This window comes from Neoarius graeffei, chromosome 1, assembly GCF_027579695.1.
Source record: "Neoarius graeffei isolate fNeoGra1 chromosome 1, fNeoGra1.pri, whole genome shotgun sequence".
Classification (NCBI taxonomy): Eukaryota; Metazoa; Chordata; class Actinopteri; order Siluriformes; family Ariidae; genus Neoarius; species Neoarius graeffei.
The window spans coordinates 124,609,685-124,634,188 of record NC_083569.1 but is presented as its reverse complement, the minus strand read 5'-3'; the positions used below and the strand labels follow the sequence as shown (position 1 = coordinate 124,634,188).

Here is a 24,504-nt window from a genome sequence, read left to right as displayed (position 1 = left end):
AAATACAGCGAAATAAACTTGCTAGAAGCATTTTTCAAAATCCCAAACATTATGAAACATTTCTTGTAGGGTTTCAGGTTACAAATTTCGAGAATAGAGAAATTGCGGCGCAAAAGTTTGCCACTAAACTCGCGAAAATACTCCATCCTAGCGAGTTTCACAACCGAACTAGGCTACGTGACAGTCCGTGACCACCCAGGAATGTTCTAGAAGGTACGCTTCTAGGCACGTGCGATCGAGAAAGACGCCACGTGAAGGTAGTAAAGGTAGTATTTCCACTGTCTTATGACGTTTTTGCTTGTTTTAGCGCGATAAACAATGCATTATGGGTAATCATTAAAATGCTGATTTCAAGGTTAAAATGGGTAAAAACAACTAATTTATATAGATATTGTAAAAATTGTGCCTAATAGTTATTTCAGTACATAAAATCAAAACCTGAATTTTTAATTTTTTCCCTATGTTACACCGTTGTGCATCTATAGCATGCTACTCATGTATTATTATTATTATTATTATTATTATATAACAGTACTTTACATGTGGAGGCTCAAAGTGGTGTCAAGTAGTCAGAAATTGAATGTAATAAAATCCACAAGATCATCTCATCTCATTATCTCTAGCCGCTTTATCCTGTTCTACAGGGTCGCAGGCGAGCTGGAGCCTATCCCAGCTGACTACGGGCGAAAGGCGGGGTACACCCTGGACAAGTCGCCAGGTCATCACAGGGCTGACACATAGACACAGACAACCATTCACACTCACATTCACACCTACGCTCAATTTAGAGTCACCAGTTAACCTAACCTGCATGTCTTTGGACTGTGGGGGAAACCGGAGCACCCGGAGGAAACCCACGCGGACACGGGGAGAACATGCAAACTCCACACAGAAAGGCCCTCGCCGGCCACGGGGCTCGAACCCGGACCTTCTTGCTGTGAGGCGACAGCGCTAACCACTACACCACCGTGCCGCCGGACAATAACAATTTTATCCAAAATAGTTTTTCCTGCCTTAGTCGATTTATTTCCGTTTCACATGCACGCAGCTGTTGTAAAGTTCAGTGTGTTTGTGTAGAACTCTCTTGGACTGTAGGTTCATTACCCCATAATGTAGAAATCATAAAATAGAAATCTATAACAAAGTTTGTATGAAGAAATCAATAGGATGCCAAGACTTTTGAACACTACAGTGTTTGAGAATATTTATATATCTTTTTTTTTATATCATCCACGTCTAGGTTTAAAGAAAAAAAAACATGCTGCGTCATGACAGGATAATGTTTGAGTTTAAAATTATTTAGGTTGTGGGTGTTTTATACAGACCTGACAACCTGTAACTGGATCAGTGCAGCCAGTCTGTCATGACACAGCAGGTTTTTTTTTTGTTTTTTTTTTTAAACCTAGAGGTGGATGATATACCCCCCCCCCCCCCCCCCCCCCCATATAAATACATGGTTTTCACCAAAGCGGTCTTTTCTTTCCAATGTTTGTGTTGATTCTGTCAAAGTAAAGCTGTGTTCACATATAGAGGGATTTCACTGACGTCACCCGAAACCGGAAGTAAACAGACCCTGCGCCATTTTGGAAGACCAACAAACTCGTGATTAGGGGGAAATAACGGCAGCGGTATGTGAACCCACGAGAATAAAGTGGAGTGGCAAACGACTTAAACAAACAAATCTGAGCTGTTTTATTTATGATTTATTGGCCCAACAGTAGACTTGAAAGAAACCTGTGTGAGACTTGGCAAAAAACTGTGGATATAATGGATAAGTCTGTGCATGATCTGCGGACACTTTGAGGTAAGCAAACGCAAGAAATTCAGATTTAAAACATGCTAAATTGGCCCCAAGTTGATAACTGTATGAGGAGCAAGCCTCCCAGACTTCTACAATTTAATAATAATAATAATAATAATAATAATAATAATTTAGGATGGTTTGGGGCTTGCTCTCCCTCCTGTTATATAAATAAAGCATAGTTGTTGTGTAGGCATATATCATAAATACATATGTATAATTTGGATAAATTAACCTAAATTATGGATACCTTAATAGGAACAAAAAGTATTAATTTTTCAACTGAAAAGATATATTATTAAAAGATAAATATCAACAAGATTACCTTGGCCATAACTATGTGTAGGTTATTCTTAATAACAGCTGTAATATCACGAACCAAGCCACGAACAACATAATTGTAAGCTTGTAGGCTTTCAAGTCATCAGCAGTGTAGGCACTGGGTGTAAACAACAAATAGTTTACAATGTCTGGGTAGCAAACAGATGGCAGAATTGGTGTCCGGTCCTCCTTATGTTTCCATTCTCCCTTGCCGCGAGTCTTATCATATGGGTCAAACCCATCAATCACAGCCAGTTTCTCCACATACCGTGCCCTTTCTGCAGCTGGTAATGTACTCACATAACCAGAATTATCAGCCATCGTGTCACTTCACTCTCGCTCGTACTTTGTTTTATATTGTGAGTGCATGTACTTGGTCTTCCAATATGGCGCCTAACAAAATCTCGTGGCGCGGTGACGTCATGCGGTAGCCCTCTATACAGGGCTCGAAATTAACTTTTTTCTTTGTGTCCCCCAGTGGTCCCGAATTCTGTGTTGTATTGTCCTGAGTGGAAGCAATAGTGTCCCCATTTTTTTTCCTCTCTGAAATAACCAGTGGTTAATATTATCATATGAAGTTACTATTATATTTGTAACTATGCGATTTTGAACCCTTTATATCATTTTTACAATAAGTCACAAAACACAAGCGACACGTGTCCTATACATCATCTACTTCAAAATTACAATTATTGCATTTTCAGTTTATTAAACTTTGGCGATCTCACTGTATGAATAGATACCCGTTTATTTAAAGGGGCCAACTAGCTCATTCAGAAAATGTTTCAACTCCCTACATCTGCAGTACACTTTAGTTGAAAATAAGACCCCTTTTATGTTCATTTCATCTACTTATACCTTGAATATCTGTTGGCACTTATAAGGCCAACTTATAATTTTCACCATTTCCGTTATCCATTTATATGAACTTTCCGTTATCCATTACCGTTATCCATTTTTATGAACTTTCCGTTATCCATTTTTATGAACTTTCGCTGCCGAAACGTGGGTGCAAATGTTAGCAACATCAGCATAGTGGCAGGTCCGAGCCTAGTTGTGCTGCTGACTGACTAAACTTTCTGAACTAGAAAGACACCAAGAAAACTCACTTATTCTGTTGAACGGTATCTTCCGTCAATATCATCCACATCATTCCTGTTGTATTTTATAACGTGTCTAACAGTGTTCATTCAGTTCATTCAGTTGCTAGCGTTGCCTGCAGACCAGGCGATGACACTTTGGATCCTGAAGGTCCCGGAGACGTTATGTCTGGGCTTTCAGTTTCTTCCCCGCGGTCGGTCCGCTTCAACCACTTCAGCATTTTTGTTCTGGCAAGAGTCGGCGCAGCGTGTGCGGTAGCAATTCCATTCCGAGTCCATATAACGCGGACTCCGGCCGAAGATTCTAGAACAGAATGCGCTGCTCTGTAGCCTACGGATGCAGGTGCATCGAAAGTGTAGCTACTAATGTATTTTTTGCTGTTAACGTTTTAAAATTAAAATTGACAAATTAGGTGAATGTCTATGTATGTGTTACGGCTTTGTAAATAATATTAATGTAGAACTTCTTTTCTAGATCTATTTTTTTCCATTGTCCCAGGATTGTCCCAGATATGATAATTTTGTGTCCCGATGACATTTTTTATGGTCCCCGGGACGTCGGGACACTGTTAGTTTCGAGCGCTGCCTCTGTATACCGGTACGAAACTGGTATAACTGTATCGATACAAAGTATACCGGTACAGTTTAGTGCATCTGTCCACACTAGCGAGAAATGTTTGTGGTTTTCTTTCACGGTAGTTGAAACGCGCGTGCGCAAAATGTTTCCGTGGTTACCGAGTAACTTCCTTCCGAGAATATGGCGGATGAAACAACGTGTGTGCTTTTTGTTGTCAGTGTACAGTCTGTATTTCTGGTGGTCGTTTATTCAGTCGAATCGTATAAAACGCGCGAGGCAGTTGAGAAAGAAACAAAGAAAACGAATCTCCATTCTTCACTAACTGTTCCTGGCATTGCTCGTCTCCCCAAAGCTCCAACAAACACATAACTTCGTCTTTGCTCCATGTTGCTCCACGGTCGTTTTGAGCCATTTTGACGTTTTATTTACAGCTGGAAAGCACGTGCGTATTGTATTGTATGAATAACCCGGAAGACGTAGGAATGGTTCATTGCGCATGCGCATTATATTTGTATCGATACAGAACCGCTTCATCTGTCCACACTACAGCGAAGCGCTACAGTACCGATACTGTACCGGTACGAAACCCATACATTTGTGGGTTTCGTACCGATACAGTTATACCGCTACAGTATTGGTATAGTTGCTAGTGTGGACAGATGTTGCGGTACGAAAGTAGTATCGTATCAGTAGAAAATCCCTAGTATGGACAGGGTATTATATGTCCGCGTGGTATGATGTAAACAAACTGTAAGGCCAAAAAAAAATAAATAGTGTGTTTCCGGTAACATGAAATACTAAAATAAGGTCGGTAGGAAGGAAAGTTTTTTTTTTTTTCTTAATTTTTTTTAATTTTGTTCAAAAAAATTAACCCAAGTAAACATCTTACAAAATAGTATTTTGGCACAGAATCCTTTATACCACACATCATCATAAAATAAGTGTTTTAAATCTTTAAACGAATAAAAAAAATATGGCAAGAGTTTGAGTTATGATCTACGGAAGCGATATTTCATGATATTTTCATGTAATAACGTGAAAACACCTTATCAAGAAATAACGTGAAAATAACGTCCTAGGCTAGGCTACTTCCATTAAAAGCAGACGGCCTCGCCTAGCCTACTGTAGAACTTGGGTCGAGCAAAAACATGGCTGAATCCTGAATGACTCCTATGTGTATAAATAGGGGACTACATAGGCAGCAAAATGTAGTGTTTTTCCCTGCCATGGAAGTGCACTTGTATACTGAAAAGGAAGCAATTTGCATTACAGCCTTGAATGAGGATTCAAAATGGCGGCTCGGCTCAGTTTTCCCTTCCTCCTTCAGTAGGAGGGCTGATATAGAAGTGGCGAAACATTTTACTTTTTATCGTTTCTTTCACAACTTGAATGCGTTGAAACAAAAAATTATGACAAACTAACGCCGCTTACACTAAAATATCGAGGGAAATTTGTAATAAAAACTTTACGGTCGGCAATTTCGACGTGGAAATTCTCGATCGGTCGGGTTACCGGAAACACACTATTTTTTTTATTTGGCCTAATCTGTTGGTGCTCAATTGTCTGTGTATTATCATGCCAGAATTTAGGGCTTTAATTTATTTCTGGGAAAAACACTGAAATATTTTGCCCAGGACTGTGTTCCTCTGATAACAGAAACAAAGCTCCAGCTCTCTCTGCTCTGAATCTGTTCTGTTCTTTCAGGATTTATCGCGCATGTCGCTCCTTGTTGAGCTTTTTATGCCTCCGTGTCGAATAAGGAAGCGGCTTCACCTGTAAGAAAATCAAACACTTTCACGAAGGCACTAACTCGAATGCGAGCAGAAAAAATAAAAACGAGATCCTTAAGCAATCTGTGGTTGGTAGAAGAGAGCAACTGGACTTGCTTGAAATTTCTCTGGAGTTTTCAGGCTGAGCTCCTCTCCTCGTGTTCTTTAGCCGCTCATTAGGATGCAGTGCTGCAGCACAGCAGCCTATGGGCTCCCCTAGGGGAGCAAAGCACTGCAACTATTGTTCTTCTACGCGTTTCTTCTTCTTCTTCCGTATTCTTCTTCCTCCTACGCAAATTTCGATTTCGAATAACTCAATAACCATACGTCGCACACAGACAAACAATATATCAAAACGTGCGGCTCGATCGGACTCGCTATGCTATTACTTTTCTCTACAGAATACGATTTTTTCGCGACGTAGTCGCGAAAAAATCGTCGAAAAACCCCCCATTCATTTCTATGGAATTAATTGAAAAAAAAGCACTTTTTCAACGTTTTTCAAACGTCCGCTGCTCTGGCATGCTTTCACCTAGAGACGTGATTCAAACTCTAAAACGTAGGAAAACTTCTCCTCTGTGGATCTGGCATTCAACATTTCTGCTAGGTTCTACACTTTCGGATCAGGCCCGGCTCAAACGCCATGTGGGTTCCGGGAGAAAATCCGGCTTTTGAATGGGTGTCTATTGCGTTACACGCCAGTGGACCTCGTTAAGTCAGAGTGGAGAGAGGTTGAAAAAAAAGGTCAAACTTTCTCGCTTAAACTGTGTTTTCAGCCACAAATTTCACTCTACAGACATGATTTTCTCAAAAGTAGTAGTAAAACTTGTCCTGATTCACACAATGTGTCTACCTAAACGATAGGATTTACAGTTTTTGAATGAGAAGCCTCAAACTGAGAAGAGGGCAGCCGAGACGCCTCATTGACTCCCATTATAAACGTGACAGAAAAGTCAGTCATCTTTAACTCGCTCTAGTGTCCTTATTTTTAACACTACAGACAAAAAAATACATCATTTTATTCAGGAGACCCTTCTAGCGCTCACTGTGAAAGAATTTTGTGAATAGCTGCTTCCGTTGTCGAGTTATTTGTCATTGTTCGAGGCCTGGTCCTTCATAATAAACAGTAGAAAACTCCAGACCTTGTTTGTCTTGGCTCATTGACACCCATTATAAACGGGACAGAAAAGTCTCTCATTTTTAACACTATAGACAAAAAATTACATCAGTCTATTCAGGAGACCCTTCTAGCGCTCACTGTGAAAGAATTTTGTGAATTTCTTTTTTTTGTGAAAAAAAAAAAAACAGCCTCGGTCGGCATGACACTTCAGCTTAGCCGCCCACTTTATTAGGAACACTTCTGTTCGTACATACAAACTACAAACACTCTTCTTAGAGTTTAGAGTTTATTTTATTTTTAAAAGAGACAGTGCACAAATTAAACATTATCCTTGTGGTAAGGACAGATGTCTGTCCCAGGTTATAGCAGTACATGCTAATTTCCGCCTGTAGTCACTTTGTTTATACTCTTGAATAGCTCTTCTTCATGACGGCTGCTGTCTCAACCACACACATGATCATTGCATTGAAACGTCATTGCGGGTCACACATTCACGGCCAGCAAACATGCGTGACCGAATTGCTTCGCGCACTGCATCCTCTCACAATTTCCCCCGGGGAATTGTCCGGTCTAGTTTCCTCGTTGTTCTTGAAGCATTTGCTTCAATTTGTTCACATTTTTCTTGATAGCGGGGAGACGGTGATGCCTTTTATCTGTTTCTCTGTTTGAACAAACAAAAACAGCGCAAAAATTAGCCATACTGAAGACAGATTAAGCCTCAGCTGTAATTATCACGTGATGTGTGACATCATGCACAAGGGGTCTATAAACAGTACGCGTGCCATACTACACCAGCGGGGGGATATAAAATAACTTGCAAAGCAGTAAATGAAACCGAGACTAAGAATACAGCCAAGACATAATTGGCGTATACGTCGTGAAGGACGCTTTTAGGAACTGAAATAAAAGATCAAAAAGTCTAATTTTTGTGGTGCTAGTTCAGACCTGGGCATTTTACGGCCCGCGGGCCGCATCCGGCCCTTTGGTTCATTCTGACCGGCCCGCGTAAGGTTAATTAGAAATTACAAAATAAACGTATTTTCTAATTTTACCTCATGCATGGACTGAATGTGCATTGCTTTTATTTTGAAGTTGTGTTCAACAAAAACGCAATGCGCGCGACATGAAATTCCACGAAACCTCATCCCGCGATAACTACTTCCGTAATTTGTCCAGACCAACCACAAACTTGTACGTCATCCTTCAAACGGTCCAGCCAATCACATCGCGTGACGTCACCAGCAGGCGCCGGAGCCCGAGCCGATCTGTAGATCTGATTCCTACATCGAATCGACTGATGATCATCTGTCAGCTGTGCTTCGCATCTCCACCTCAGACATTCAACCTGACTCTGATGCACTCGTTAAAGACCAACAGAGACGAGATTTCTCTCACTGAACAAATAAAAAACACCAAATGAGGTGATTAGACTACAAATGTGGGCATCAGTATTATAATATGATGTATCTTGCTTGATATTTGGAGTAGAAAGACAATATTGTGATGTCTTTATTGTGTTTTGGGGTGAATGTGACTGAAAAAAAATGGTACAAACGTTGACATTTTGTTAACCATTGTTTTGGGAAATTTGATTGAACAAATGACATTTTTTGTAAGGCAACCTCGTTTTTCCCCATACTCTTACCAGTCTTAGCAGCTTGTAAAAGCAATGTTATTTATTGCTTTATATAAAGAAATACAATTAATATTATGCAGAATTTAGTTCAGCCTTATGGTCCAGCCCTCCACAAAATTTTCTGTTTCTCATGTGGCCCCATGGAAAAAATAATTGCCCACCCCTGTGCTAGTTCGTAATATATGCTCATTCCAACTTGCCCGGTCGGGCGTGTCGGGGATAATATCCCACTTACCCGAATGAATGTTTCACTTTTCCCGGGCAATCGGGCAGTCCTTAATGTCAAGCCCTGATTAAAAATCATGTCTGGATTGAGGGGGAGAAAAAAAGAAGAAGCTTGAATTCTATAACACGAGAACTCTCGAAAAAATCAACAGGAGAAAAAAAATACCCCAAGATCCAGGAAGAACACTGAAAGGAAAACAGCGGACATGCAGATTATTATAGAATATTCCTGTCAGATTCAGAAAGGGGGCACAAACTTTTGACCTGATATGATATTGATATTGATGATGATGATGATGATGATGATGGTGATCCCCCCCCCCCCCCCCCAAATTTATATTTATATATATCACCCCAGACTTTAGCTCTTTCTTGTTCCTTGTTGATGGTGAAGGACCTCGTGCCCTTGTGTTCGGTGTGATGTTGGAGGTGAAGTGTGTTTGAGGTAATGAGCCTCCTGAGGAGCACCTCAGCTAACAGTGTGGTAATTTACGAGGGTGCTAATGAGCTTGAGACGGAGTGTGTTAACGAGCTCAGGTGTTGATTTGTCCTTATTAATCACGTCCTGGTCAGGAGACTTCAGTTGCAGAGAGTGCCTGTTGTACCACTGTGCTGTGTGAAGTGGCCTGTGATCAGTTGCTATGGCTACTGGGGTTTAGTGTGGACTGGGACACAATCCACTGAAGACGCTGGAACACACAGTTGTTTTGTTGTTGTTATTAATTCCAAAAAACACTCGACAAGAACATCAGCTTTGTTATTTTTGCATTTTTACTGAACCGTGTGTGTGTGTGTGTGTGTGTGTGTGTGTGTGTGTGTGTGTGTAGTGATGGCAGGACCGAGGCCGGTGGTTTTCAGCGGTCCCTCAGGTGCTGGGAAAAGCACATTACTCAAAAAACTGCTCAAAGAGTTCGACGGCGTCTTCGGCTTCAGTGTCTCCCGTAAGATACACACAGACACACACACACACACACACAGGCTCCATCTCAAACATCCATTGTGTGTGTGTGTGTGTGTGTGGCATGATGATGATGATTAGTGTATTTAACTTTTTCTTCTCAGACACGACGCGGAAACCTCGTCCAGGAGAGGAGAATGGAAAAGGTACACACGTGTATCCACACACAAACACACACGTGGAAAATGGGGACATCTGACATATCTACTCTTTTTGGGGACACTGAGGGATTTCCAGAGGGATTACAGAAAAAAACAAGTGTTGCCAGGCAAAACAAACCTCTCCCGGTAGTACTTATGATGAATATGAAGGAAGATATCGCGAAAAAAACGATTTTGACCTTTCATTCACGCACCGTATTGCTCTCAGCCAATCAGAAGACACCAGACAAGGATTGCGATGCTAGGAACTAAATGGCAGTGATAAATATTATATTATATTATAAATATTATAATGTGTTGGTGTCATATTCCAGCTTCTGAACTTCTTGGTGTATTCATATTGTTAATTTCATGGTTTATTATTATTATTATTTAACTGCGGTATATTAATGTATGTTTACTAGTGCTGTCAAAAATGTCGCGTTATTAACACGTTAACTTGACTCAATTTTAACGGCGATAATTTTTTTATCTCGAGATTAACGCTCTGTGACATGATGTAGGTTTTTAACTGCCAGGAACTTGGAACAGAGACTTTGCTTAGAAAAACGATAGCAGCTAGACTGTAATGCCACGCCCCGCACAGCCAGAGTCCTCTGCCCCCCCCCCCAAAAGAACCAGCGCGGGCAGGGCGCACTAGTAGAGATGGGATTTATGGCTCTTTGATGGGATCCGCATCTTTGTGATCCGTTCTTTGAAAAGAGCCGTTCAAAAGACTGGTTCATTTGGCTCTTTTTAAATATTTATTCAGTTTTAAGAAGACAGCGTCTAAAGAAGCCAGATCCCTCTGAACTGTAAACTCAATGCTATCCCAGAAATCCTTCCTGTAATATGCAAATTTGGCCGCCTCTGATTGGACAGCGCGACGCATCAACAGGCAGAAAGTGTAAACGTACAAAATGTGTTAAGTGAGCTGAAACAGTAAAGATCAGATTCAATGCAATATTTATCAACGAACAACTTAAAGTTAATATAATAGTGTACTTTATATTATAATCAAGCATGTCAAGCCTACCGTCACTGTGTAACCTGTCTCTCTGATTAGAGTTGTAGACTAACTCAAGCAGTAGATCACTTCACTCATGGTTCTCTTGCTAGCCCCGCCCTTCGGGACGAAGAGCCACGGTGCTCGGCTTAGGTTTCACTTTGCAGTGGCTGTGTCAAGACGTGTTATGCTTTGCAATAAAAAAAAAACATTGGTACAAAGCAAGCCCGTTCACTTTATGCTGATAAGAGAATTTTAATGGTTTTTCATGTGACAAAAATGTGCGATTAAATTGCAATTAATCGCGAGTTAACTATGACAGTAACGACATTAATCACGATTAAATATTTTAATCGCTTGACAGCACTAATGTTTACATGTAATTGCAGAAATACATGTACATATTATCAAGTAGGGTGAAATTAATCTAATGTGGGACATTTTAGGCCAATTTACTCTGAAAAAAATATATAATTAACTATTATTCCACGAAATCAAGTCGTACATGAGCCGCTAGCCGACGAGGCACATAGCACCGAGCCATGTACAGTGGGGCAAAAAAGTATTTAGTCAGTCACCAATTGTGCAAGTTCTCCCACTTAAAAAGATGAGAGAGGCCTGTAATTTTCATCAAAGGTACACTTCAACTATGAGAGACAAAATTGGGGGAAAGAAACCAGGAAATCACATTGTAGGATTTTTAATGAATTTGTTTGCAAATTATGGTGGAAAATAAATATTTGGTCAATAACAAAAGTTCATCTCAATACTTTGTTATATACCCTTTGTTGGCAATGACAGAGGTCAAACGTTTTCTGTAAGTCTTCACCAGGTTTTCACACACTGTTGCTGGTATTTTGGCCCATTCCTCCATGCAGATCTCCTCTAGAGCAGTGATGTTTTGGGGCTGTCGCTGGGCAACACAGACTTTCAACTCCCTCCAAAGATTTTCTATGGGGTTGAGATCTGGAGACTGGCTAGGCCACTCCAGGACCTTGAAATGCTTCTTACGAAGCCACTACTTCGTTGCCCAGGCGGTGTGTTTGGGATCATTGTCATGCTGAAAGACCCAGCCACGTTTCATCTTCAATGCCCTTGCTGATGGAAGGAGGTTTTCACTCAGAATCTCACGATACATGGCCCCATTCATTCTTTCCTTTACACAGATCAGTCGTCCTGGTCCCTTTGCAGAAAAACAGCCCCAAAGCATGATGTTTCCACCCCCATGCTTCACAGTAGGTATGGTGTTCTTTGGATGCAACTCAGCATTCTTTCTCCTCCAAACTGACTATATGGCATTCTCCCAATCCTCTTCTGGATCATCCAAATGCTCTCTAGCAAACTTCAGACGGGCCTGGACATGTACTGGCTTAAGCAGGGGGACACGTCTGGCACTGCAGGATTTGAGTCCCTGGCGGCGTAGTGTGTTACTGATGGTAGCCTTTGTTACTTTGGTCCCAGCTCTCTGCAGGTCATTCACTAGATCCCCCCGTGTGGTTCTGGGATTTTTGCTCACCGTTCTTGTGATCATTTTGACCCCACGGGGTGAGATCTTGCGCGGAGCCCCAGATCGAGGGAGATTATCAGTGGTCTTGTATGTCTTCCATTTTCTAATAATTGCTCCCACAGTTAATTTCTTCACACCAAGCTGCTTACCTATTGCAGATTCAGTCTTCCCAGCCTGGTGCAGGTCTACAATTTTGTTCCTGGTGTCCTTTGACAGCTCTTTGGTCTTGGCCATAGTGGAGTTTGGAGTGTGACTGTTTGAGGTTGTGGACAGGTGTCTTTTATACTGATAACGAGTTCAAACAGGTGCCATTAATACAGGTAACGAGTGGAGGACAGAGGAGCCTCTTAAAGAAGAAGTTACAGGTCTGTGAGAGCCAGAAATCTTGCTTGTTTGTAGGTGACCAAATACTTATTTTACCGAGGAATTTGCAAATTAATTCATTAAAAATCCTACAATGTGATTTCCTGGATTCTTTCCCCCCATTCTGTCTCTCATAGTTGAAGTGTACCTATGATGAAAATTACAGGCCTCTCTCATCTTTTTAAGTGGGAGAACTTGCACAATTGGTGGCTGACTAAATACTTTTTTGCCCTACTGTAAATGTGTAATCCATGTACCACAAGATTGAGTGGAATAAGTGTTTTATTCTATCAATATTCACTGGATTTTGAGAAACGAAGCATTTTTATTTTTTTTGCAAATTCGATAAATAAAACTTTATATAAAACGTCCGATAAAATAATTTCTGCTTAGACAGACTTCTTTAAAACCTATCGATGGCGGCACGAATTGACTTTAGTGTCGTTTTTTCTGTAGAAAGTTCCGTCTTGCTGTTGTGCCGAGGTATAGAATAACTTTAGACATTTATTTAATTTTTCCTTGGATATTTCAGTTCTGTAATTTTCAAACTTCTTTGAGCTTTTGAACCCGTCTAAAAAAAAATTCAACACATTTTAATGCTTAAAGATGAAGAATGTAAACAAACTGGCGAAATGACCGGAGCAATTTGTGAGAAATGCTGCAATAATAATTCTTGAAAAATTAAAAAAAAAAAAAAGTTCTCATCATCAAATGCTTTTATTTATTTTTTTTAAATATATTTTGGGGTTTTATTTTCGAGTAGAGTTTTTATTTCGTTCTTGGTTGGTTCGGCAACACGCTCCGCCATTTTGTTTTTCTCAACTCACGGTGTATGAGCTGATAGCCTAGTAGTAGTGTAGCCAATCGGAGCACGGGATTGCTTATATCCAGTGAATGTGGATAGAATAAATATTAATAGGTGTCCCACATTATGGCAATTCACTACATATTAATAGTTCACGGAAAACATTTCAAGAAAATTACTTAATTTTCCTTAATTTCTGGGTATTTACCTGAAGGAGCAAAACTAATCTTCCTGAATTCGATCAGTTTTATTTTTAAAACCCTAGCATTAGATTAGCATGTAAACCTGGTGTCTTAATATTTAAATGGCCCACGTGTTTTCTACGTTCAATTAGACGTAGATCACTAGCGTAACAGTAATGATTATAATCACCATACTGTTTTCCTTCAGTGCAAGTCATTTTTGTTGAAACACAAACACACATGGGATAAATTTTGCCAACTAAAATACAAGTCCGATTTGTTTTTAATGAGCTAATGTAAACATTTGATGCGCTTTTCAAAACTTGCGAAACAAATCATTACCTTAACACACACGTTAACCAGCTACACATGGTGCTCCCCTGTTTAAACGCACATCACCATGTAGGTGCATCTACTCGGCTTTAAGTTTGACGTGATATACTTCTAGTTATCGAGTAGTTTAGATGATATGATTTTGGTCCTAAAGTAATAAGACTTTTACCGGATTTTCCTGTTGTTGTAGTGTACACCTGCGGCTCGCTAGCTGCTCATGATATGACGCTCCTGGTTCCCTGGTAATCTTCTCCCTGGAGACAGGTTCCTGAAGTCGTGCAATAGTCCCGCAAGCCACATCACACAGAGTGGTGTTTCCCATGTTTGTTTAATTACGATGTTCAATAAAATAATTGGACGTTACGTTTAAAACAGTTTGCCAGTATAGCGTCTGCCTGGTGAATGAAGCGGATGCTGTGCTATATTTAAAGGCAACTTTTATTGTCGATTGATATCGAATCACAATAATTAATCAACAATTTAATATTTTCAATAGACATATAAAAATGATCAAGACTTTTTTTGGACTGAATTCGTCTTGATATAACAAAATTAAATAGATGGAATTTACACTTCCTGTTTTGAAAGCGTAGTCTGGCTAAGTAGACTCTGATTGGTCAGTTTGAATCACGTGACCTGTTCTCTCAGGCTTTACGACAATTCGTGGCAATTTGCGTCATCTGATGCCAGTGTGTGATTCACTTCCTCTAGAGGGCACTGTGCTCACACACACAGACACACTTTGTAGGGGGCACATACTTTCTGCACACATTTCTTAATGAAATCAAAATTGGGGACTTTGGAGATTTTCTTAATGGCGCTAAAACAGTTGGAAATCTGAGAGTCGGTCCCCATTTGCCAAGACGTCCCCAGTCGGCTGGTGTAGTCTGAGATTTGTCGCCAATTTGCACCTACACACACACACACACACACACACACACACACGGTGTATAACGGTGTGTAACTTTGTGTGTTACAGATTATCATTACGTGAGCAGGGAGGACATGCAGGCGGGAATCGCTAAAGGAGACTTTATTGAGAGCGCAGAATTCTCAGGGAACATGTACGGAACAAGGTACACACACTGCTGCCTACACGCAATGTGTGTGTGGTTTAAATAATGGGTCATGTGGTGGGTCACTGTGTTCTGGCGGCACGGTGGTGTAGTGGTTAGCGCTGTCACCTCACAGCAAGAAGGTCCGGGTTCGAGCCCCGTGGCCGGCGAGGGCCTTTCTGTGCGGAGTTTGCATGTTCTCCCCGTGTCCGCGTGGGTTTCCTCCGGGTGCTCCGGTTTCCCCCACAGTCCAAAGACATGCAGGTTAGGTTAACTGGTGACTCTAAATTGAGCGTAGGTGTGAATGTGAGTGTGAATGGTTGTCTGTGTCTATGTGTCAGCCCTGTGATGACCTGGCGACTTGTCCAGGGTGTACCCCGCCTTTCACCCGTAGTCAGCTGGGATAGGCTCCAGCTCACCTGCAACCCTGTAGAACAGGATAAAGCGGCTACAGATAATGAGAATGAGACATTTCCTTTTTTTGATTGCTTGGGTTAAAAATGGCAAGTTATGATGACTGGATTGATTATTCACTTAAATATGAATAATATGATTTATTTTTTTCGCGGTCCAGTTTCCGTCAAATCCTGCGCTCTGATTGGCTGGCGAGCGGGTCTGTATCCTACGATACGGACCCCGGTTATGGACCTCTGGCGACTCGCTCGTTTACAACAACAGCAAACATAGTAGCACTTTTTGTCAACATTTATCTTTTTTTTTTATAAGATTTATTTATAAGATTATCAAAAATCTTGTAAATTTTTGCCAGCATTTCTCAGGAGAATAGCATTAATTTTACAGCATGGATAGCGATAACGACAGCGAAAGCGAGTTTTACTACCCTGAGGAAGAAGAAATAAAAGAAAACATTTCAGGAGAAAGCTAAAAACCTGTAACTTGCTAACGCAGAGTAAAAACATGGCTGAATCCTGAATGACTCCTATTTGTATAAATAGGGGACTACATAGGCGGCAAAATGTAGTTCGGTTTTCCCTTTCGGGCGCTCTCGTTTTCTGTTAGAATTTGGTAAAGAAAAAAACAAATATATTATTTACCAGCTTAAAGTGGCATTCCACCATTGGATGTATTCTTTGGCATAAAATACAATATATTTTATGACAACATGACTAGACAGAGAAATCTTTTAGCTTCAAAATGATATATCAAACATCATTTTTTGACAACGACAAGTATATTAATTTTGCGACCAAAGTCACCTACCCTTTTAATTTCCGCGCGGTAGTGAAACGTGATGTCATCGGCAGGTTCCCCTTCTTGTGTACCACGTGTCGGTCTATTTTTAGACCAGGAAACCCCCAAAGTGAGAGAGTCATTTCTCCTCATATATGGGGGCCAAAAAAATTGCGAAAAATTTTGAGTTAATCTTTCAGTTAGCTAGATTTATTGGTATTAGCTAGATTTATTGGTATTATTTTTATCGCGTTCTATCCGCCATTGCTGATAATCTGTGCCACGTCACACGTCACATAGTACACAAGAAGGGGAACCTGCCGATGACATCACGCGCGGAAATTAAAAGGGTAGGTGACTTTGGTCACAAAATTAATATACTTGTCGTTGTCAAAAAATTATGTTTGATATATCATTTTGAAGCTAAAAGATTTCTCTATCTAGTGATACCATTTATATATGTTGTCAAAATATATTGTATTTTATGCCAAAGAATACATCCAATGGTGGAATGGCACTTTAAGGTCGGTCCGTATCATGAAATACCGTGACCTCGGCCTTGAATACTGACCTCTGCCCAGATGGCCTCAGTCAGTACTTTCAAGACCTCGGTCACGGTATTTCATGATACGGACCTCCCAGCTGGTAAATAACATATATACATTTTGGGTATTTGATATGGCGAAATAGGACACAATGGAAAAATCAAGAACACACCGGAAAGATGAGAATAACGGCGGTGGTAAAAGAACAGCGACTGTACCGGCTGAAGGTCGTGCGAGTCTCTGCTGCGGCGCGCGAGCAACGGGACATCACTACCGCACCGGATGGAGCGCGAGGCGGGGGCGGGGCAAAATGACTGGCTGTAGATTCTATCAAAGTTCGATATAAATTGACCATGGTTGCAAAATATTGGCCAAACATATGCAAAAACTACGAAATATGAAAGTAAGATATGAAAGAAACATCCTATTGCCTTATACTGCAAGACTAAAACAAAATAAAACTGTCAACTCACCTTTTCAGTGATAACGTCCGAACAGATCACCCGCGTAACAGAAAGACCGCAAATGGAAGCAAGATCAACTTCTAACTGCTGGAGTGGAAAATTCCATTCTACACATGCAAATAGTTAATGTGTGTCCTTCCCCGCACACAAATAACACGCTACGGTAAAAAACAGACCACAACTCATTTTATAGCTCAGAAATTCATACAAGACCAGCTACCATCGTAACATATTCTGTAAGAAACATATTCTATACCTAACTTTCAGCTTTCGGTTTAAAAAACAAAATCGCAGATTTATAACTAAATGTTTATATGGCATAGTGATTTTAAGTTACTACTTTTGGTGAGGTCGTGACCTCGACCCTGAGGCTTTCCGTTTAGATCAAAACACACGATCGTATTGGTTTTGGGTTTGCGGAAAATGGAGTTACAACGGTGATCAAATATTTTGCGTGATGTTTTATTACGGTTATGATTATTCTGTGAGCGCACCAATCCTTAGGTGGATAAAGTTACAACTTAAAATACAATCAGTGATAACTGTAGACTTTTCAGTGGACAACAACCTTTTTAAGGGAATGCGATGGAGTCAACCATTTATCATGTCCCAGATCAAGCCGCCATTTTTCCACAAATTTGCAGAATTTTTGCCAAATTCTGAATAGAGTATTCACATCAAAGATTTAGTTTTATCTGTATTATTTCTTTCATCATTTTATTTCAAATTAAAACCAACATCACCATTCAAACCCGTATAGTTTACTGACTGTGAGTATATTTAGTGGGGGACCCCGCAGTACCCAGTTTCTGAGACAGACCCAATTCTGTGTCATTTCTATGTGTGCTGTGTGGTTGAGGCTAAGTGTAATTATAATATGATTTAAGTGTTTTCTTCTTAATTTATTCACACTGCTGAGGTAAATGTTGACATTGTAGATAATTCTGTGCCATTTCCATGTTCACTGTGTTAGCAGTTTGATGCTAAGTGTAATTACAGTGTAATTTAAGTATTTTCTTAATAATTTTTCAACACATCTGAGGTAAATGTTGACGTTCTGGATAATATGATGTCATTTCCATATTCACTGTGTTAGCAGTTTGATGCTAAATGTTATTACAGTGTAATTTAAGTATTTTCTTAATAATTTTTCAACACATCTGAGGTAAATGTTGACGTTCTGGATAATATGATGTCATTTCCATATTGACTGTGTTAGCAGTTTGATGCTAAATGTTATTACAGTGTAATTTAGGTACTTTCCTATTAATTTTTCAACACATCTGAGGTAAAAGTTGACATTCTGGATGATTCGGTGTCATTTCCACCGTCACTGTGTTAGCAGTTTGATGCTAAATGTAATTACAATGTAGCTTGGGTATTTTCCTATTAATTTTTCAACATATCTGAGGTAAACGTTGATGTTCTGGATAGTTTTGTGTCATTTCCACGTTTGCTGTGTTAGCGATCGATGCTAACTGGAATTATAATAAGATTTAAGTGTTTTCTTATTAATTTAGAAAGACATCTGAGGTATTTGTTGACAGTGTAGATAACTCTGTGCCATTTCCATGTTCACTGTGTTAGCAGTTTGATGCTAAATGTAATTACAGTGTAATTTAGGTATTTTCTTATTAATTTTTCAACACATCTGAGGTAATTGTTGACGTTGTAGATAATTCTATGCCATTTCCATGTTCACTGTGTTAGCAGTTTGATGCTGAGTGTAATTACAGTGTAATTTAAATATTTTCCTATTAATTGTTCAACACATCTGAGGTAAAAGTTGACATTCTGGATGATTCGGTGTCATTTCCACCATCACTGTGTTAGCAGTTTGATGCTAAATGTAATTACAGTGTAATTTAGGTATTTTCCTATTAATTTTTCAACACATCTGAGGTAAAAGTTGACGTTCTGGATGATTCGGTGTCATTTCCACCATATCTGTGTTAGCAGTTTGATGCTAAGTGTAATTACAGTGTAGCTTGGGTATTTTCCTATTAATTTTTCAACATATCCGAGGTAAACGTTGATGTTCTGGATAGTTTTGTGTCATTTCCACGTTTGCTGTGTTAGCACTCAATGCTAACTGGAATTATAATATGATTTAAGTGTTTTCTTATTAATTTAGAAAGACATCTGAGGTAAAAGTTGACGATTTGGATAATTCTGTCATTTCCATGTGCACCGTGTTAATACTTGATGCTAAGTGTTATTATAATATGATTTAAGTGTTTACTTATTAATTTTTCAACACATCTGAGGTAAATGTTGATGTGCTGGATAATTTGATGTCATTTCCGTGTTCACTGGGTTAGCAGTTGATACCGTGTGTAATTTATAATGTAATTTAAGGATTTTCTTATTGATTTAGATGGCCCGTTCTTTTTGTGTCTTCACAATGTGCATGTTCTATCACCGAGCTTAAATCATTAGCCTCACTAGCTTCTGCTTGCTGTCTGTATTTATCCAGTGCGCTTATGACTGAAGTGTGTGTGTGTGTGTGTGTGTGTGTGTGTGTGTGTTTCCCCTACAGTAAAGCTGCAGTCCAGGCTGTTCAGGCCCAAAATCTGATTTGTATTTTGGACATTGACATGCAGGGGGTGAAAAGCATCAAGAGAACCAATTTAAACCCCATCTATGTCTCCATCCAACCTCCAACCATGGATGTGCTGGTACACACACACACACACACACACACACACACACACACACACCTAAACACTGGCCTAAAACTCATCCCAAACCACACTTCTTGTGATAATTAACCGATTAATAACTAATGTGAGTTTGGTGTGTGTGTGTGTGTGTTAGGAGAAGAGGTTAAGAGCGAGACAGACCGAGTCTGAGGATAGTTTACGGAAGCGACTCCAGGCTGCACTCATGGAAATGGAGTTCAGTAAGTGATCTCTCTCTCACACACACACACACACACACACTGTATAACCCTGCACACATGCATGCGTACATTGTGTGTTTTCAGGTAAAGAACCGGGTCAGTTTGACGTGGTCATCGTTAATGATAATCTGGATGAAGCGTATGAGAAATTAAAAGCAGCTCTGATCCAGGTCAGAACTTTCACTTCACACTTTCACTTCTGCATTCTGATTGATCACAAGGTATTGATTAGTTTTCCATAGCACCAGCTGTGACAGTAGCGCAGCTGCAAATCACAAATATCATTTCTATAGTAACCACTCATTCACAGGGGCGTGTACTCTTGTAACCCTCCCTCTTTTTTTTTTTTTTTTAAAACAGGAAATCCAAAAAGTCAAAAACACCACCAAAGCCTGAAGGTCCATCATCCACCCATCAACGACCATCGCTTAGAGACCGCAACATTCCACACACACACACACACACACACACACTGCCGATACACTCCTCTCCCTCACACAAGGCTGATATATTCATACGGCTTCTGAAGGGAAAATTTAAATAAACATCTCCTTTTTATTCTTAATCAACGATTACATTCAGGCCACTAATTATAGTGGTCAGGAAAAAGGGGGCGACTTTTATTACACACTTATCTAAAGGGTACATTTTTATAAACAAACTCGCCAACACTCAGCGTTTACCTTGACATAAACTTGCAGTGCAGTGCATTGTGGGTATAACACACCCAGACCGCTAACTTATTGAGCTCCCTCTGCTCAATTACCGTGATAACCTCACCACCTCTGTTCAACATAAACATGCCTCCTGCGTTCACGTTTAAAGAAAAGTGGGCGGGGCCGGATCACCCTGTTCCAGGTAGGGGTGGGGTTATATTTCAGTGATCGAACCAGAAGTTGTTTGTGTGAGATCGTTGAAAGTTTTTCTTTTTTTATTTTGGACTTTTACAGACCTGGAAACATTTTTCTACTTTAAAAGCTAACCATATAATACAGATATTACAATATAAACATCAATTAAATATTATGGTCTTTAATCATTGTAATCATCATGCCACAGTGTGATTTTTCTGGATCTTCAGCAGTACAACCCCAATTCCAAAGAAAGTTGGGATGCCGTGTAAAATGTAAATAAAAATAGAACGCAATGATTTGCAAATCTCATAATCCCATATTTTTTCACAATTGAACATAGACAACATATCAAGTTTACAATTTACGACTTTATTTTCACTTAAATCACATCTCCTCTTTCCGTTCTCAATGAAGTTCAGTTCTGATTGTTTTATTTGAAAGAACTAGATCTTCCGCAGAAAACCTGGCCATTGTATTGTCAGTTTTTTACTAACAAATGTGAGTAATTAGGTCAACTTAACAAATTTTTGTTCTGACTAGAATTGTATCTCCTCTCTCATTTATCATGCAAATTCAGTTCTAATTGATGTTTTGGGTCGATCTTACTTTGGAGAACAAAATTCAGTCCTTTGTTGATTTTCCTGTTGTAAACAGTTTGTCGTGGAGGTTGGTCCTCTCTCACATCATCACATTTCAGTTCTGTTTGATGTTTTGGTCGTCATGGTTGTTTTGATGGCAGGACAGATGAGCTGCTACGTCCTTGATGTTCTGGTTTTCCGGGAAGGCCTTGCATATTTCAGCAAGACAATGCTAAACCGCATACTGCATCTATTACAACAGCATAGAGTACGGGTGCTGAACTGGCCTGCCTGTAGTCCAGACCTTTCACCAACTGAAAACATTTGGCTTATCATGAAACAAAAAAATATGACAAAGAAGACCCAGGACTGCTGAGCAGTTGCAATCCTATATCAGGCAAGAATGGGACAACATTCCTCCCCCAAAACTCCAGCAACTTGTCTCCTCAGTTCCCAGACGTTTACGGACTGTTGTTAAAAGAAGAGGGGATGCTACACAGTGGTGAACATGCTCCTGTCCCAACTTTTTTGAGACATGTTGCTGCCATCAAATTCAAAATGACCTTATTTTTTCTTAAAATGTTACATTTTCTCACTTTAAACATTTATGTTGTCTGTATTCTATTGTGAAAAATATATATGGGTTTATGAGATTTGCAAATCATTACATTCTGTTTTCATTTACTTTTTATACAGCGTCCCAACTTATTTGGAATTGGGATTGTACTTCTGCAACACTGAGCAGTCCTCACTCGCTCCATTAAACAAATTATGTCACAAATAAATTTGTCACTTTTGCCCGTCATTTTCCTTAAATTTTTTTTTTTTTTTTTGGTAAATGTAGATTTTTTTCTTTCAGTTAATATTTGTATTTACAAAGTTGGCATACAATTTAAAAAAAAAAGGGCTTTTAAGATTTTTTTTTAATGTCCATACTCCTTTCTTCAATAAATTTTTCATAAGCTTTTATTTTGTTACCAAAACTTGGGTAAAAATAACACATTTTTTAATTTGTCCCAGCAATTAATTATTTTCTTTCCTGAATTCCTTTCTGAAGAACTGGACGTTGTACAGGCCAGCCGTGCAAACCATTTCTCTGAACGTTCATAAATAACGCATCACTCCACTTTTAAACAATAAATCATATTGATTACAGGCTTCATTCAATACCACTTTCTGGAAACTTCATTTTTGATGAGTACAGGAGGAACTTTGGTGCTTTTTTGGAAGGGTTTGTAGTGTAAAACCACCAGCTGATGACGTCATAATGGGTGTTAGAGCGGCTGAGCAGTCAGAATTATTTTCTTCAACTCGCACTCAGAGAAGCTGCACGTGTATTAGAATCCTGACACATACTAACTGCAGTTACACACTTGTTATAAGCACACACTCGCTGTAGTTACACACTTTACAAGTAAACTGTCTTTTCTTGCTGTTTGATGTGAAACTGCTTCTGGGAATTAAACTTTTTAACCAGGTCTCTGCTTCAGCAAAAGAAACCTTTTTTTTTAATTTGTTTTTTTTTTTACTGAACATGTTATCTATAATCACTGTATGTGTCGTGTAAATCCTGTGTTATTGTTTGTATTTTATTTTTAATCTGACTTTCTAACCGAAACTTCAGGTCTAATAAAAAATAAAGCAGTGTGAGAATCTCAGCGATGTTCTCTTTTTTTATTCTCAGAACTGGAAAAAGGCCTGAAAACAGATTATATATACATATACAGTATGTGTGTCAGCGTAAATGAGTGCACCCCCTTTGAAAAGTAACATTTTAAACAATATTTCAATGAATGCAAACAATTTCCAAAATGTTGACAAGACAAAGTTTAATAGAACATCTGTTTAACTTATAACGTGAAAGTAAGGTTGATAATATAACTTACACATTTTTCAGTTTTACTCAAATTAGGGTGGTGCAAAAATGAGTACACCCCACAACAAAAACTACTCCATCTAGTACTTTGTATGGCCTCCATGATTTTTAATGACCGCACCAAATTAGAGAAATTAGAGTCAGGTGTTTTCAATCAATGGGATGACAATCAGGTGTGAGTGGGCACCCTGTTTTATTTAAAGAACAGGGATCTATCAAAGTCTGATCTTCACAACACATGTTTGTGGAAGTGTATCATGGCACGAAAAAATGAGATTTCTGAGGACCTCAGAAAAAGCATTGTTGATGCTCATCAGGCTGGAAAAGGTTCCAAAACCAAAGAGTTTGGACTCCACTAATTGACAGTCAGACAGATTGTGTACAAATGGAGGAAATTCAAAGACCATTGTTACCCTCCCCAGGAGTGGTCGACCAACAAAGATCACTCCAAGAGCAAGGCGTGTAATAGTTGGCGAGGTCACAAAGGACCCCAGGGTAACTTCTAAGCAACTGAAGGCCTCTCTCACATTGGCTAACATTAATGTTTATGAGTCCACCATCAGGAGAACACTGAACAACAATGGTGTGCATGGCAGGGTTGCAAGGAGAAATGCTCTCTGTAGAAGTCAGAGCGGGTGGGTGGAGCACAGAAGTACGGCAGGCCAGCAATGAGTTCCAAAAAACTCTTTTTATTTGCACTTTTCAGTACCAATGTACACTCTCCCAGCCACACGCGCGCACACACACACACACACACACACAAGTTATCTGGTGCGGGAGAGAGCTCACTTCCTCTGCTCTCTCTCTCCTTATATAGGGCGTGGTTGCTGGGAAGACACAAACAGGTTAATTCACATCAGGTGTAGTGATTCTGCCACTTACCTTCCCTGACTCCGCCCTCCGGTCACAGACCAACGCTTGACCACTCCCCCACTGCCACATACCCCCACCGCCCGACTCAGGCCGGGCAGCCATCCGGCCCGCAGCCGACTCCCCCCCCCCCCCCCCCCTTGACGGGAGAGGAAGTCCGCCACGACCATCTGCGCCCCCGGCCTGTGGACCACCTTGAAGTTAAAGGGTTGGAGTGCCAGATACCAACGGGTGATCCGTGCATTGGCATCCTTCATGTGGTGGAGCCACTGGAGGGGCGCATGGTCCGAACAGAGGGTGAAAGGGCATCCCAGCAGGTAGTAACA

General features: G+C 40.0%; 1 protein-coding gene across 4 annotated transcripts in view; it reads left to right on the top strand.

Moving 5' to 3' along the window:
* guk1a (guanylate kinase 1a) overlaps positions 1-23,090 on the top strand; it is a 54,767-nt gene extending 31,677 nt beyond the window's left edge. For 3 of the 4 annotated variants that reach the window (XM_060916564.1, XM_060916544.1, XM_060916554.1), the window contains exons 2-7: positions 9,377-9,490; positions 9,612-9,653; positions 14,823-14,919; positions 19,638-19,776; positions 19,916-20,000; positions 20,361-23,090. In XM_060916564.1, the coding sequence (XP_060772547.1) occupies positions 9,379-9,490; positions 9,612-9,653; positions 14,823-14,919; positions 19,638-19,776; positions 19,916-20,000; positions 20,361-20,527 (642 nt within the window). In that variant the 5' untranslated portion in view covers positions 9,377-9,378 and the 3' untranslated portion in view covers positions 20,528-23,090. Of the gene's footprint in view, positions 1-9,376; positions 9,491-9,611; positions 9,654-14,822; positions 14,920-19,637; positions 19,777-19,915; positions 20,001-20,084; positions 20,171-20,360 lie in introns of all 4 variants that reach the window. The other variant, XM_060916572.1, reaches the window with a different exon arrangement.
* Positions 23,091-24,504: the final 1,414 nt, after the last annotated feature.